Below are 16,150 nucleotides of genomic sequence, written 5' to 3'. Positions count from 1 at the left end.
CTGATTACATTAGACATGCATATGATAATGTTTGCAAAATGGAAGTGAGCATGTTGATTGAATGATGGATGATTTGTTGAAACTAAGGACATTTTTTCTCTACATAACTTACCAGATCTAAACCATGTAGCCAAAGTTACAAAAGCAAATATGATATTATGTTAAAACAAAACTTTGTCTTTAATCAAATTTGTTTTCATGAATGACAAACTAATAAGATCCTCTAGACATGATTGAATTCTACATGTTTCAAAGGCCAGGATTGAACTGATAATGGTTTTCTGCTAGACAGATCTAGTATGGGATCAGAATGCGTGAATGATGAGTAGATGTTAGCCAAGCATGAGAGTGAAAAACAGACGATGGTGAAGCTAACCCAGGGAAGGCAGCACTGCCCACAATAACATGTATGACACTGTGTATTTTGGTCAATGAAGTCCACTTTCCACCAGGAAACTAATTAAATACACTATGAATTAAAAGTTTAGGGTCAGTAAAAAAACAAACACTTATTTAGCAAGGATGCATTAAATTAATCAAAAGTGACAGTAAAGACATTTACAATGTTACAAAAAAAATTCTATTTCAAAGATATACTGTTCTTTTGAACTTTCTATCAAATAATCCTGTAAAAAATGCATCTGTACATCTTGTACTGTAGAATATTACCGGAACCTAAATACTAATGAATGTAATATATGTTGCACCTGTTGACCATGTGTATGTGTGTGTATGCTTGGGTATACATATGTACATAAGAATATGTGCTCTTTACACACAGAAACTTTTAGTAGTGCAGAAATGTATAGTCAACACGGTTCTGTGATTTATCAATAAAATAGCTTAGAAACTGAAAAGTTGTAGCATATATTTCTACCCACAAAACCCACAGCTTCACTACTGTTAGCGAGACGCTGCCAGGTAGAATTAATCCATACGCAATCTCTCTCTCACTAATGCATTCATATAAATGTAATCTTTACAGTGCTACTTTATCTACATCTGATTTAAAACGAGATGAAATCAGTGAGAAATATAACGACCCAAAGACAAAAAAAACTATATGAGTATGTACATAGGTTCCTTGAAATTTGTTTCCTCTTTCTTTGTTATTTGTTTGAAAAAAAGTTTTAAAAAAAATTATATAAAAAAAAAATCTTAACGAACCAAAACTTTAAACGGTAGTGTACATGCAATAGACACTTTTTCATGCTCCACTTCTCAAAAAAAGGTCCTGTTTTTTCTATTCTGAATCACGCTCCTCATGATACTAGTAGTGTCACAGAGAAAATATATTTTTTCATATCTGAGCATGCACTTGTCAGCCAATGCACTTCTCTGGGTTAGACAGAGCAAATGATAACATAGGGTGGTTGTTATTTCATAAACAGAACGAGCGAGAACAAAACTACCAATAAAAACATCCAAATCAAACACATAAGACCTACCATGCATGCATTTAGACCCAGGAGTCAACAGGCTGAGGTTTAACATCACAAGCATCCACCAGACTGACAGTCGGCCTGTTGCTCCTGATATAGTGTTTCCTATTTGTGTCATTCTGCAGCAGTGGGAGAGGGGTTCAAATCAGCAAAACCAACAGTTTAAACACACAGAGAAAGGCAGAGTTAGTCCTCGCAACAGGGAAGCTCAAGGGGAAAATAAACAGTTAGAAATTATAGAAGAGAAAGCATGCAGAACAGAATAAAGAACCATTCCGAAAACAATGCAAATTTGGTCGACGTGATATTCATGTATCAAAAGCATGTTGTGCCAACAAGGACCCCTAGAGGGAGCAACTTCATTGTATTAGTAGGAAAATAACTCTTTACTGTCTGCCTAATATTCTGACAATGAAAAATAATCTGACGGTCTGACAGAATTCTGACAGTCACAGAATTTGTCATGACATCTTTTAAAGCGTTTGTAAAGCCTAACAATGAAATACGACAGGCAGCTGTTGAGATACAAAGCCCAGTCACAATGCTGAGACGGACTACAGATGGTGCAGAAATGTAGTCGTCAATAATGCAGTGTGTCCATGAACACACTCATCTATGAGCACAGTGTGGCTTCTTTCAAACGCAGACACACAGTAAAGCAAATCACTCTCACGCTGGGCTGTGATAACACTATAATATGAGATGACTCCATTTAAGTGAAGAGGGAGTAAGAGAACTCAATCTACTGTTGCAGAGGCACTTGATATGCAAGTCAACCTCTCTTACAGATGCCAGTCAGAGGGGGAAATAGCAGCACCAGACAGTTTCTTAATCAGCTCTACATTAATGACTTTAATATCACGAAGCTGAAGTTTAATTATCTATTTAAGACTGTATGAGGGGAAGTCAAGTTTACTATCTCAAATATACAGATATGGACATTGTGATTCAAGTTTCAAGTTGTCAAACTGATGATCCTGTTCTCTGTTATGATTTGAACATGTGTAATTGACCAACACCTGACCAAAGAGTCACATGATCAATGTCACAAATGTTCTTATTTAATTAGTGACCTAGCTCAAAATATAGTGTTTCAAATGTTAATAAACATCTTTACAATTTTTCATTTCACAAGCTTAAATAAGAAAGGTCTCAGACTTTTATACCACAGCGTGTAAAAAAAGAATTAGATTTAAATATTTCTATTGACACTTCAGTTCTGGATAAAAAGTATCATCAACATTTCTCTTGACTGTGTCTGGTATTTTGCATAAAATTTCTGCCTGCTGTTTGTAACTACCATCGCACTGGGGGTGTCTATGCTCACTTTTAGAATATTAATTTAAATATAGAATTTCTACATCTAGCTTTCAAGGTCTATTGAGTAAATCTAATTAACTTGCATTATTGAAAAACTGATTTTTACTGATGAAAACTGATTTACCAGTCTTAATGTTGATTTTTTTATTTATATTTCTGCATGTTGTTTGCAACTACAATTGTACTGGGGGTTTCTATGATGCCTTAAAGGGATATTTCACCGCTGGAAAGATGAATGTGTATTTAAATTGGGTCATTTATGTAGTAGAAATGTGAAATTATTTTAGAAGTTGGTGCCTTCTAGACTGAGAAAAGCCAGAAAATGTATTTTTGACTCATGTGGAGAACAACTCCCAGAATGCACTTGCTTCGCTGCCCTACGAGGCCACTCCCAAGCCACGTCTACCGTTTCCAGAGGGCAGTACCGGAAGAAATGATACAACTAGGCTACTAGTTGACTCGAAACTGAAAAGACGCCGTTTTATCGTGAGATCCCACCCCCTATAGACGGGTTGAAAACATGCGGAACTAGCTCCTGCTACTGGCTGTAGTCTCTAGCCTCTGGCCAAAAAAGCCTCCGATGACACAAAATGATGATTTTTGCATCATCAGGGATTTTTTTCCAGAAGCACGGTCATTCAAAAATACTACCGGGTTTCTACTGATACAAAGCTTAATGCTAATCAGTGAATTATCCCTTTAAAATCATCGTTGCCATGCTCACTTATTATAAGTGACTTTATATAAGAGCTTGTTTCTTCATTAGGTCACTTACAAATACGGGCAGCTGCGGTTTTGCAGGAGGAGAACTAGTTCCTTTGTAGCACAGTTCCAATGTATGAAAACCATTTTGGCTTGTTTTGGTGAACCAAATTGCTTATTTTCCCTCAGACCATATGCTATGATGCCGTCTAGTTACAGTAACTGCTGCACCATGGCTCCGACACAAATTCACTGTTATTATATAATTTCTCTTTCCTATGGAAAATTGCAGTGTTGGTGCCTGAAGCAACTAACGAGACAGAGATGTTATTACCACACGATCACAGACAGCACTGTCACACAGAGTGCCTTCTCAGATTAAACAGATGTAGAAACATGGCTCACTTCTAACACTTCTGATCTGACCTTTAACGGCTCCCGCTCCTGCAGATCCGACGAGCCGTCGCTGCTTTTGTACTTGGATTCTTTGTCTCGCTGGTCAATTGTCGAATAGCCATCTAATGAGAGGAAAAGAAAGCAGAGCAACTCTGTTATCATGATTGGTGTGTCAGCACCCTCAGCATGGCTCTTCAAACAAGCAGCGACAGATCCCTCAACCTTCAGCTGGGAGCGTCCCGTACGTGCTGCGTTCACAGATGTTTTCATGCTCGCAGCTGAGCGCGTGATGTGTGTGATTACTGTGCGGGTTTGTGTATGTGTACATGAATACTGTGTGTATTTCTTGACTTCCTTCCAGCCACTCAAAAACAGCACCCCATCTTCAGCCTCTGTCCAATAATTGTCAGTCAGGCTTGGAGAGGATGCTGCTTCAGTGGAGAAGATCAGAGAGACGGCACCATAATGAAGAGGTGGTACTCTGTAGTGAACAAGCAATAGAGCTTCTGCACAAATTTCCATCGGCCCATACACACCAAACACAACAGCACTACAAATCTTATCAAAAGAGGGGTTTTGCAGACAGCATTGGAATGAAACTCTACAGGGAAAAATAAATGCAGTAAGAATTTCATTACTTTTTAAAACTAATCGCAAATTAAGAGGGATTATGGTTTTGTATTCTCACAAAACCATATTAGTCTGTAGGGTTTGTTTTTGAGGGCATGCCGAAATGGTCTTACCTGGACCGAGTTCGTCCATAGGTATCATATCCCCACCGCTACACCCTCTGTTGCCTGCAAAGCATTTTACAGGCTGGATTTTTCACGGCACTAATACTTTTTAGAAAATTAATTTAAGTAGAAAATCTCTCCATGTAGCTTTCAAGGTATATAGAGTAAAATCTCATTCCTTTGCATTATTGAGAAACTGATTTAAAAAGGCTTAAATGTGGAAAATATACTTTAATTACATAATTCTCTGAAATACTTCACAACACAATTCTGAAGTGAAACCCACCAATCCGAGGAGACACAGGAAGTGAGAAGTGACTGCCCACTTCCATAAATCATAGAAATGACAATCAAATCAGTCACTTTACACTCTCACTAAACTTATCTGTATGTATGTATACACTACCGTTAAAACAATTGGGGCAGGTAAGATTTCTTTTTGGATAAAATTCCACAAAAATATTGAGCAGCACAATGATAAATGTTTCTTGAGCACCAAATCAGTATATTAAATGATTTCTGAAGGATCATGTGACTGAAGACTGGATTAAAGCCTGCTAAAAATTCAGCTTTGCCACCAGAGGAATAAATGATATATTAAAAGATATTAAAATAGAAAAGTTATTTTAATTTGTAATCATATTTCATAATATTACTGTTTTTACTGTATTTTTGATCAAATAAATGCAGCTTTGGTGAGCATAAGATAGTCTTACTGACCCTAATGTTTTGAATGGTAGTGTATATTTTAGTAATAGACTTCTAAAATATTATACTCCCAAATAATGATCTTAAGTTAACAGTTTCATAATTTATTGCTGTTGCTGATTTGATAACATCATTTGTAATGATTCATGGATGCTGGCTGGTTTCAGTAATGGAGAAAATGAATGAGAAAAATCCTTCCAGAACAAAGGCTGCGGAAAAGCTGTGCGGTCACTGTTGTGCTCTATTCTCCACATTCAGGCAAGCAGGGAATGGTGAGGGACTGATGGATGTGATCAAATGCATCACTGTCATGAGCATCCATGCTAACAGCAGTAATAAAATCAGAAAAAAAGCCAAAGCTGTCATGCCAACTCCTCTCTCAATGAGATGTGCCCGGGTGGACGGATGGTTCTCAGTAATTTACCATCATTTTACTTGAGAGTGAATGAATAATGAGCTCCTATACTGAGGCCCATTCATTTGCTGTCTGATCCTCATAAATCATTCTGTATCATATGAACTGCTCAAATGACCGATTAAAACACAAGAGATGCGGCAGCTGCACTCACCAGCTGAGCAGTGGGGGTGAAAGATCAAGCATTCTGCCACATGTTAAAACACAAAAGTAGTAGAGTTTAGAAGATATGCTCGCTCAGGTGCACCTGAACCTCCAGAACTCCCCTGAGCGGCCAGATTTGCTGTTATCCATAGTGTGTAAAGTCTCTGTTTGGGGTCTTACGCTAACCTTGATTTTTCTCCATCAAGGGAAGTGTAGTGTCGTCGTAGCCAGGCTTGCAGCTCTTGGATCCTTTGGGGGTGCCAGTTGCTGTCGGCTGAGAAGGATCAAGAGGACAATGTTTCAGAAATATAGGACCAAAGTAACAAGTAACAAGTAATAAAATATGAAGATAAGGGATGCAATGGAGAGCCATGATAGAACTTTCTGAGTGAATCTTGCAGAAACTGTCAAGAAATGTGATGTTCAACTTCTTTAAGAAAATGTTGTTGTGCATTAAGGAAAATAAATCTATTATTATAACCAAATAAAAAAATTACATTATGAAATAATTTTCCTGGCAACTAGGCAGGCACAAAACTAAAGCACATTTTATCTCAAATTCTCATGCAAAAACAACAACAAAAGTACTTGAAAGAAAAATATACGAGACATTAAAATTAGTGCATTCATACAATAGAATTTAAGTAGATTATATATACAATATATATGAAGTATACCTAATGGCACATTAGCAACATTTCTTTCATTTTGATCAAATTTGATAAAAAATAAATAAAATAAAACTCCAAACAGAAATACTTTGTAATTTTTATATTCATTTCTTACAGGTTTTTCTTTAGATTTTGGAGTGAAATGCAAATGAGACATTTATTCATTTAATTTTCTCTTCAATATTTTACCATTTGGTATTAGAATAAGTGAGAAATCAGAGTGTTTGAGTGTGGCTTTGCTCCGCTCTACCTGGAAGTGCGTTTTATTCCAGCCATCCTTGGTCAGGCCATTTCTCAGCTCCTTATAGCTCCAAACCGTCTGTAGTACATGGGAAGCAGCTTTGGTCTCCCTTGCTGACTGGCTGCAATGCATAAACATGCAGGAAAAGAGAGTTATGAGGAAGCCAGAGCCCATTGGAATAACTCTCAAATTCAAAGTCATCTATTCCCCTCCCAGCATCGTGAAGTCACTACGGCACCAATCTCCAACCCCTGTGGCCACAGATTTCTCTCTTTTCACTTCATTAGCTTTTCCTGTGATCCTCACTTAATTACCAGGAGCCTCTGACTTCAAAGCCGCATCTCCAGAGTCAGAAAGAGAAGGATAGAAGCCGTGTAGCCACTCTCCAGTCAAGCATGTACTCTTTAAAAAGTTAATCTCTCACAATCAATATTTAGTTTTGGGTAAAATCACAGTATAAATGATGTGAAGTTTTAAATGAGGTCACATGTGGAAAGGAAGGAGGAGGTTTGTTTAACATATGGCTTACTCTCTGTTCTTGCTGCTTTTGATATCTACAGCACTACACCACTTAATATTCAGTTTTTCACATGCATATATTAAAGATGACATGTGTGGTGATAAAAATAAGACACTTCAAAGAGCAGCAACTCTTGTTGCTGTTTTTCTCTGCGAGTTGAGGAGGACCCAAACTAATAGAAGATGTTTGCACAGATCAAAAACCTGTTGTTGGTGTACACACATCACTAAGTGAGCCTTAAGAAGTCATAGTTGCTTGAAGAGGATGTACTGTAGATAGTTGGCTTGATATATAAATTACAACACAGAAAGCATGTTTAAATTATGTACCATGCAAATTAGGTCTAAAAAGTGAAAAGAGAGATTAAAATGTTAACGCTTTTTCGTAACATTTTATACTCTCATGCTCTTACTCTTTTTATACTCATTAAATATACTCTTATTTTTATCTTAAAAATAACTTAAGCAGAAATCAGAATGGAGTTTACAGTGTGCATATTGCTTAAGGGCCCTATTTTAACGATCTGAAATGCAAGTATAAAACGCGAAACGCAAGCAACTTTGTGGGCGGATCTTGGGCGCTGTTGCTATTATACCGGCGAGATAAATTACTCTTGCGCCCGACGCAAATCTAAAATGGGTTGGTCTGAAGTAGCTACATTACTCATAGGTGTGGTTTGGGCGTAACGTGAAATAAACCAATCAGAGCGACATCTCACATTCCCTTTAAGAGCAGGCACGCTTGTTCCATGGCGGATTTGCTATTATAACGGTGGATTTGCCAGGCGCACGCCAGGAGCAGTTCACAGCCGAGGAGACCGACGTTCTCGTCAGGGCCGTAAAACACAGAGAAGTGACATTGTATGGGGATGGGAGAAACCCACCAAAATTAGCTTTGGTTAAACAGGCATATAATAATTTGGGTAAATGTGTAAGCTAGATTTATGCCTATTTTTTTACATCTTCATGGACACCACAATGATTTCCCTTGTGTGAAATATTTTTCCTTGTAATTATGTATGGTTTGCAAAAATGGCAACTGCTGTGTAGATGAGAGAAGCAAAGTGTATGCGCGTTGTGCACACGCTACATTATGGCAAAGCATGTGCCCTTAAAATAGCATCTGAATAATGCGCCACTGACTTTAGACTAGGTTTTTCCTGGTCTGTGGAGGAATTGTTTTCTGAAACTGCAAAATAGCACCAGGGAACGTTTGCGCCGGAACACGCCTCCTCTTTTCGCTGAACCACCCCTGGGAGCGCAAGTTCATTCCCTAATTTACCGACGTGCGTCTGTGGAGGGAAAAGTCTGCTGTGCGTCGGGTGCAAAATAGGAATGATACATGCGTCGGTGTACAAAGTCAATTGTGCTGGGTGCAAGATAGGGCCCTTTATGTGATAAAAAAACAAAAAAAAAACATACTGCGTCATGGTCAGTGCTCCATTCACTTCCTACCTGGTCCTGTTGATGGCCACAAGTTTGTCGATTGCTTGCGCAGTAATGAGAGAGCGGGCATTCTCAGAGCTGTCAGTGATGATTTCATGGATGGTGTTGAGGATGGCCACCACTGTGTCCTCCTCCAGGTTCTTGGCTGGCCGTTGCTGTCCGCTGGGCAGGTTGCTGACCAAGTCCCTCATGGCGTAACTCCCTGAGGATGATAGTACAAAAGAATGATAGATTCGGCTCTGGAAAAGAGCAAAACAAGTTGCAGAAACCCAGAAGCAGAATAAAATTGTGCCACAGCGTAAACACTGATTTGTATTCATAATCTTCTACTTATCAGGTTCATTAACATTAACTGTTGCCTTCTGGGTAAAAATCTAATGAAATAATTTAAGAGCACAGAGTAACAGTTTATTTTTTTATTACATTTTTTGTTTTACCAATTTTGTTGTACAAATACTACTCACATTTAGCCATGATTCATTTATTTTTCAAGCTACACTAATGATTCAAAAGTTTGGGGGCAGTACGTTTTTTTTTTTTAAAGAAGTTAATACTTTTATTCCACAAAGATGCAATAAATTGATCGAAAGCAACAGTAAAAACATTTACATTGTTACAAAAATATATATATTTCAAATAAATGCTGTTCTTTTGAAATATCGGTTTATCAAAGAATCCTGAAAAAAATATCAGTTTATACAAAAATAACACAACGGTTTTCAACATTGATAATAAGAAATGTTTCTTGAGCAGCCATGATTTCTGAAAGGATCATGTGAAACTGACACCGTTAACTGCTGAAAATTCAGCTTTGCCTTCACAGGAATAAATTACATTTTAAAATATTAAAAAACTGACAGTTATTTTAAATTGTAATAATATTTCACAGTATTACTGTTTTTACTGCATTTTGATCAAATAAATGCAGCATTGGTCTTTCAAAGCATTTAAAAATCTTTCTGACCACAAATATTTGAAAGGTAGTGTAGGTGGGCCAATATAAGAGGGGTTATAGAGATCAAGTGCTATTAAGCTGGTCATGTGATGACCATTCAGACCCATGAAGGTACTGGCACCATATAAAAGAAAAAAGTTTTTAATCAGGCTACTGTGATTTGTGTACATGATTTGAAAAAAATGTCTTCCTAAAGTACTATTTATTAATTAGAAAAAAATCTGAGGGCAAGTATTATGTAAGTATATGTTTTACACAATAGGTAGAAATGATCAAGAAATGCTGCTCTTGCCTATTAGGTCTTTGTTGCGGCGGTCGATGGACAGGTTCCTCAGAGCGATGGCCACAGCTCGCACCACCTTGTCTGAGTCTGAGCGTAAGAGCTCCACGAGGATTGGCAGCCCCTTCTCCTTACGCACTGTCGCCCGGATATAGTTTGACCACTGTAGAAATGAGAGGATCATACATTCTGATCAGACATTTTTCCACAGCACTCATTTCATTAAGCCAGTCAAGCAGCTCTGCAAATCTTTCATAACAGGAATATGCCTGTTTGAGTATGTGCGCAAGAAAAAGCTCCTCTATTCTGGGAAACTGCAATCCAGTAAATAGCCATTTGTCCCTGCTAGACTTGTGTGCATTTTTCACTCCGACCCCATGAATCACAAAACCTTTATGTGGCACAAGAAATCTCTATTTCTCAACCAGTGCCCCAAGTTGTTGCAAAACCACACCATGGCCACTAGGAGATGGTAGTGAGCCTAGAAACACATTTGCAAGAAAAGTAGGGAAAAGAATAAATTAATAAATAAAAGCTCTCAAATCCTCTTATAGACTACAGATGTGACATGTCTGTCTCCTTACAGCAGGGGTTTGTGATGCACTTGGGACTCTGGGTTCATAAGCATGCGTGTGTCACCAGGCATAGAGATGAGGCAGGTTTGAAGCGGAGTAACCACACAGAAAAGCTGTGAGCTTATGCATGGCTGCACTTCAGCTCCAAAATGGAGAAGGAAGCAGGGTCAGGGCAGTGCAGTTTAATGGGATTTACTCTTGTATTAGGTGTAGGGGGACGCGTTTATTAGGGGCATTTCCTCTTGACTTCTGCCACAAGAGAGAACAGAGCGCCACACATGACACTGTGGTACAGACACGTCATACTTGTAATTAGGTATTGATTAGGAAATGTGTTCAAGGTTCATTTCAAGCAGACAGAAACAAAACATCCCAAATGAAGGTTTAAGGATTTGCAGAAGACTGTTGTCAACAGAGAAAATTGAGACAATATCAGATTTCAGAACGATCAAACAAAAATTGTACCAACCCCAAAATGCAGTGTATACTACAAAAAGGTTTATTTAAATCTGAATAAATAATTATATTTTCAAAGGTTCTCAAAAGACTCACATGCAAAGATTACAGAAAATAATATGCGTGATGTCATCATGACAACAGCTCTGATTATTTTATTGTATATTCTATTTCTATATTTCATTATGATTTTCCATCTGTATAAGCATAAGAATACACTAACCAGAATCTCTAATGGAACTGAATATCATGAAAATAATTCAATCGGGTATTGTTTTTTTTTTTTATGGATCTAAATAAGAATCAGTTTCCAATTCCTGGTATTTCAAAATTTGTTATGTACATGAAGATTATGAGAAGACACTCACTGTCCACTGTCCAGCGCTCAGGTTCTGTAGAGCCCCGGCCGCTGCTTCTAGCGTGTTATAGTTCTGGCTTTCTGTCAGCAGAGACAGGTAGAGTCGGACCACCTCCGGCTGATACAGTAACTCAAAACCTGCACACGTACACGACAGACACAAGACAGAATTACAGATAAAACGTGTAAACAGTTGAACATAAGACACACACAGATTAGCTATGGGGTGGTAAAAATTGATTACATTTCCTTCTGCCAGTGTTGTGATGCACCTGGCGAAATGAAAAGTGGACAAAATAGCAGGGTAGGACAAACGCATGATTATCACGACAAATATATAGAGACGGAAAATCAAAGTCACTCCACTTTCACAGATACATTGAGCAATTCAATAGACAAACTGCCTAAAAAAGCCAATAGCCTGATGGACGCTTGGCTTCTTGATAGCAGCACCCCAGTGTAAGACAATGTAATCATGGAGTCTTTCGTTAAAAATGACTTGAGGTCAGAAACCCAAAAGAAGAAGCTCCTTCTTGCTGATTCAGGGTCAGTTTCTACAACACAATTTTGTTGGACATTTTGAGAATACCCAGTTAGGTTGGAGACATTTGCAGAGATAGTAGGGAGTGGATAATTAGGTTCCTCCTGTCTAAATGCTAAATGATGCCGGCGGACCTACGAATCACTGTATGCTACTCCCGGGATGTGACCATTCCTGTGTGTGTGTGTGTTCCTTTTCATAAGCCACACTTGTGAGTATTGCAATACAAGATTTACTCATCTAACAAACACAAACGTATATAGAGAATTAGAGAAAGTTTTTCCTCTTGTATATTCCAGTGGTTTCGCTTCAGAACAAGGTTTCACACTGGACATGCTAAGTGGTGACTAAAAACAGTACCACAATTGTTTATATCTGAAGAGTTCTATTCTATTATATTCTACACATCCTAAAATCATTTATGTACACATTGTGATAAAGACCCTTTTACTTCTTAAAGACTCTTAAATTTGAATCCAATAATTAAAAGTCTGTCATCATTCACAGGGATTCTGCAAGTTTTATGAAGTAAATGTAAGGCTTAAAAGGTATTTATTTTAATTTGAAGACCAAGAAAAGAAAATGTAATATGTCAACATGTTCTCTAAATGTAAATGTCTAGGGAGAAACACAATTGCCCGGTTTTACGACAAGGTTTAAGCCCAGACTATAATGCATGTTTGAGCTGTTTTAACTGAAAGCAACTTGTACTGAAATATCTTAAAATATGTCAGTGCCAAAATGTTTTTTATTTCTAAGGCAAATTTACAAAAGCTACTTAAATGTACTAATTGAACTAAGGCCTAATCCTGGCTTCATCTAAGCCTTGTCTGTGAAACCAGGCCAATGAGTTGTATTAACAACACATCAGAGTTTGAAAATACAACTTCTAACAGATATCCATTACTTTTTACAAATTCACACTGCAAAAAAAGGGAAGTTCTTCCTCAGTTTAGTTGTCTTGTTTCCCAGTGCAAATGACAAAAGATTCTTAAAGAAATATGCCTTTACTGGAGATACAAAATGACATAAAATATGAAATACATTTTTTTTCTGTGAAATATATCAAAATGAAGTGAGTTTATGCCTAAAACAAGAACAAATATCTGCCAATTGGCTCAGAAAAATCAACTTAATTCAAAGGGAAGTTTTCATAAATCATTAACAGATATTTGTTCTTGTTTTACATGAACTACACTCACTTAATTTTGTTCATTTTTTCAAGGCACACTTTTACATTTGCATCTCAAGTAAATGTATCTTGACTCAAAGATGTTTAGATATTTGTATTGGAAAATAGGACAAGAATACTGAGGAAGATATACTTTTTTATTTTTTATGCAGGCAACATTTAATGCCATGACGTTATGAATAAGACTTTCTGCTCTGATTTAAGGCCTTAATTTGTTTAAGGGTCAATAAGACTTTTTAAGATATTTGTAAGACCAGCAGAAACCCTAATTTGCTCACCATCACTTTGTTACAAACCGTTATGTCTGTATTTCTTCTGTGGAACACAGACAAAGATTTTTTGAAGAATGTTTCAAATGTTTTTGTCCAGACAATGCAACCAAAAAAAAAAAACATGCAATGTCAAAACCGCATTGAACCCTACTGAGTTTCACTGTATGGAAAAAATAAACACTGAGACATCTTACAAAGTATCTTCTTTTGTGTTCCACAAAAGAAATCTAGTCGTACAGGTTTGGAACAACCCAAGGGTGAATAAATAACGACAATTTTAATTTTGGGGTGAAGTATCCCTTTGATATTAATAAATACCCACTGAAAGTTTCAACATTTTAGTTCTATGTCTGGGTCTGAAAATAACCATTTAGTCAAAATGTTCAACTGTGCAGCCACCGCACATCCATCATGCACAGTCTTGGTGTAATGCTCGTCATAAAGTGCACATGAACTCTCTCCATGACTTGGCCTGGGCAAGCATTACACCAAGGCAGAGCATGACAGATGTGTGGTGGTTCAACAGGCAGTCTTCATTTTCACTGCCACGTCAAAATAGAGGAGTCTGGAGAAGTTCAAAGAAACCTGAATAATGATATTCATACAAAGGCAGCAAAATAGCAATGTGGTGTAACCCAGTAACATGTCTGAAATGAGTATGCACTGTGGTGGAGAGCACAATAAGATGGAAGAACTGACATACTAATGCATGTTTGCTGGTGTATAACTACATTATAAAAGCTCAGTCACTGCCTGGCCCATCTGCACTTTCTAAATGTGCACCTAACACCTATAATTTAGAGAGGGAAGAGTGGCCTGCAGGATGTGGGCTGCTCACTATACATTTTTATTTCTGTCTGACTGATGGTTTGAGCGAAATAACTGTCCTCAGCTTTTTTTTGTGTGTGTAGTTTCCACACATTCACAACCTCAATTACCATTTATGGCTATTTTAAGTTTTTCTCCTCCCCTTTGCTTTAAAATTCCTCTGGAGTGTGTTACTAAGCAAAAAGACAGCAGAGAAGCCATAGAGAGTATGTACAGTATGGATTAGCTCAGGCATGTGTTTACATCAGTCCTATGCCTTTTAACACAAAGTCATAAGTCACAGTCATTCAGATACAGAGCTGTATACTCTCTCTGACAACAATTGCATTCCCTAATCTCTCTGTCAAAATTGAGTTAACATCGAAAAAACCTAAATGCTTCATATTGTGGAAAGATGATTGCCTGCTAGTTTAGCTTTAACCCAAGCCAGTCAATAAACACAAAATCAGCTAATTAAATCAGATTTGTCTTGTGGGGAAATGGCTGACAGATTAATCACTGCAAATGGAGATTGTTCTCTGTGTATGACTGGCGTCTGTATTAAACCCTACCGCAAAGTTCAAGTCATACCCATGACAGCCCTTTGATATCCGGGAGTCTGTCCACTTTCCCCTCCTCGCACAATTCTTGGAGGCCGGATTTGCCTCTGAGTAGTAGTTACGAAACAGCACACTTTAAGCTGTGATTAGGGATTAGTTGGAAAAAACGTTCCTCCTTCAGAGAGAGAGAGAGAGAGATCAAAACAGCAGGAGATAAAATATCTCAGCTCTGCAAATATCATTGAATCTTGTCAGGATCCAACGTCTACTTCTTTGAACAAAGTGAGAACCGTGCTTTAATGTTGAATACATTGAATGAGCTGTCATACACATAAACGTCCAAGCCACTATACACATAAAATAAACGCTTCACAAACGGATAAAAGAAACATCCACATGTCACCCTGGTGCCTTATTACGTATGTAATTTGCAATCCCAAGGGAAAGAGGAAAGGGATCATGAGCATGATTCAGAGAGACACACTCTTGCTTTTGCAATGATAATCTGGGTCAATAATGGTCAATTATAATTAGTGAGTGACACCAAGAAACAACCCTAACTCGTGAGAGGATAAGCAGTATGGAGAATGGAACATTAAATTAAATAATATATACATTAATAACCTTAGAGTGGACATAAAAGAGGTATTCACCACATCATTAAATAAAGGAGACAATAAATAAACCAAAAATGCAAGATGTTGCTCAGCCTTTAGCTGTTGTGAGAGATACAAAATTGGTATTCTCGGTTATACTGTACCAGATATAGTATATTGGTCTTTTCGGTGTATACTTGAATTTGTGAATACAGATGATGAGAAAGAAAGAAAGGATTCTCTCCGATGCGTCTCCCGAGGGAAAATGATGTCCATTCAACAGCAAGCAGGCCTGAATGACAGTCTACCTTTGGAACAGACTCCACACTTACACTTTATGTGATGGCTTATTGAATCAACAAAGTGGTAGGAACTTCAAATGCCAACAGACAGCACCAAAAGGAAGGTGGTAATGGCTTGCAGTCAACATCACAGCATCCGTGCTCATACGGGCTGCCCGTGGAGACAGGAAGTAGGGTAGTCTGTAGGGAATAGGATGCACCAACAAAGCACCTTTCTTTTCTTTTTCATTCTGAACCCCTCATCCCTCCACAGGCCACTGGAACTGAATGGACAAGCCTGTCAAATATTTGATTTCCTCTGGAAATGCTTCTTTATAGGTTGAGAGCCTTTGGCCAGCTCTTAAAATGGTCTGGTTAATTCCTAAAAGTAGCTTCTCCCTCTCATCTATGTACTCTGGCTGGCCAAATCTCACTGTGACATCCCAGACCAGACCGGCTGCTGAGACCAGCTTGTCACAGCTCACCCAAGGAGGTCTTTTTGCTTTGCTTGTCCTCAATGAATTGTATTATGTGGCGTG

At 37.9% G+C, this 16,150-nt stretch overlaps 1 protein-coding gene across 19 annotated transcripts in view; it reads right to left on the bottom strand.

Moving 5' to 3' along the window:
* Window positions 1–16,150, bottom strand: part of arvcfb (ARVCF delta catenin family member b) — a 216,249-nt gene that overhangs the window by 2,718 nt on the left and 197,381 nt on the right. For 4 of the 19 annotated variants that reach the window (XM_082169428.1, XM_082169427.1, XM_082169426.1 and 1 more), the window contains 9 exons: window positions 11,373–11,500; window positions 9,986–10,136; window positions 8,748–8,940; window positions 6,783–6,894; window positions 6,048–6,135; window positions 5,872–5,904; window positions 4,604–4,657; window positions 3,870–3,982; window positions 1,449–1,561 (listed from right to left, as the gene is read on the bottom strand). In XM_082169428.1, the coding sequence (XP_082025554.1) occupies window positions 1,460–1,561; window positions 3,870–3,982; window positions 4,604–4,657; window positions 5,872–5,904; window positions 6,048–6,135; window positions 6,783–6,894; window positions 8,748–8,940; window positions 9,986–10,136; window positions 11,373–11,500 (974 nt within the window). In that variant the 3' untranslated portion in view covers window positions 1,449–1,459. The remainder of the gene's footprint in view (window positions 1–1,448; window positions 1,562–3,869; window positions 3,983–4,603; window positions 4,658–5,871; window positions 5,905–6,047; window positions 6,136–6,782; window positions 6,895–8,747; window positions 8,941–9,985; window positions 10,137–11,372; window positions 11,501–16,150) is intronic. The other 15 variants (XM_082169430.1, XM_082169435.1, XM_082169420.1 and 12 more) reach the window with 9 other exon arrangements.

This window comes from Leuciscus leuciscus (genome assembly GCF_965113295.1).
Source record: "Leuciscus leuciscus genome assembly, chromosome: 5".
Classification (NCBI taxonomy): domain Eukaryota; kingdom Metazoa; phylum Chordata; class Actinopteri; order Cypriniformes; family Leuciscidae; genus Leuciscus; species Leuciscus leuciscus.
This window is presented reverse-complemented; position numbering and strand designations above follow the sequence as displayed.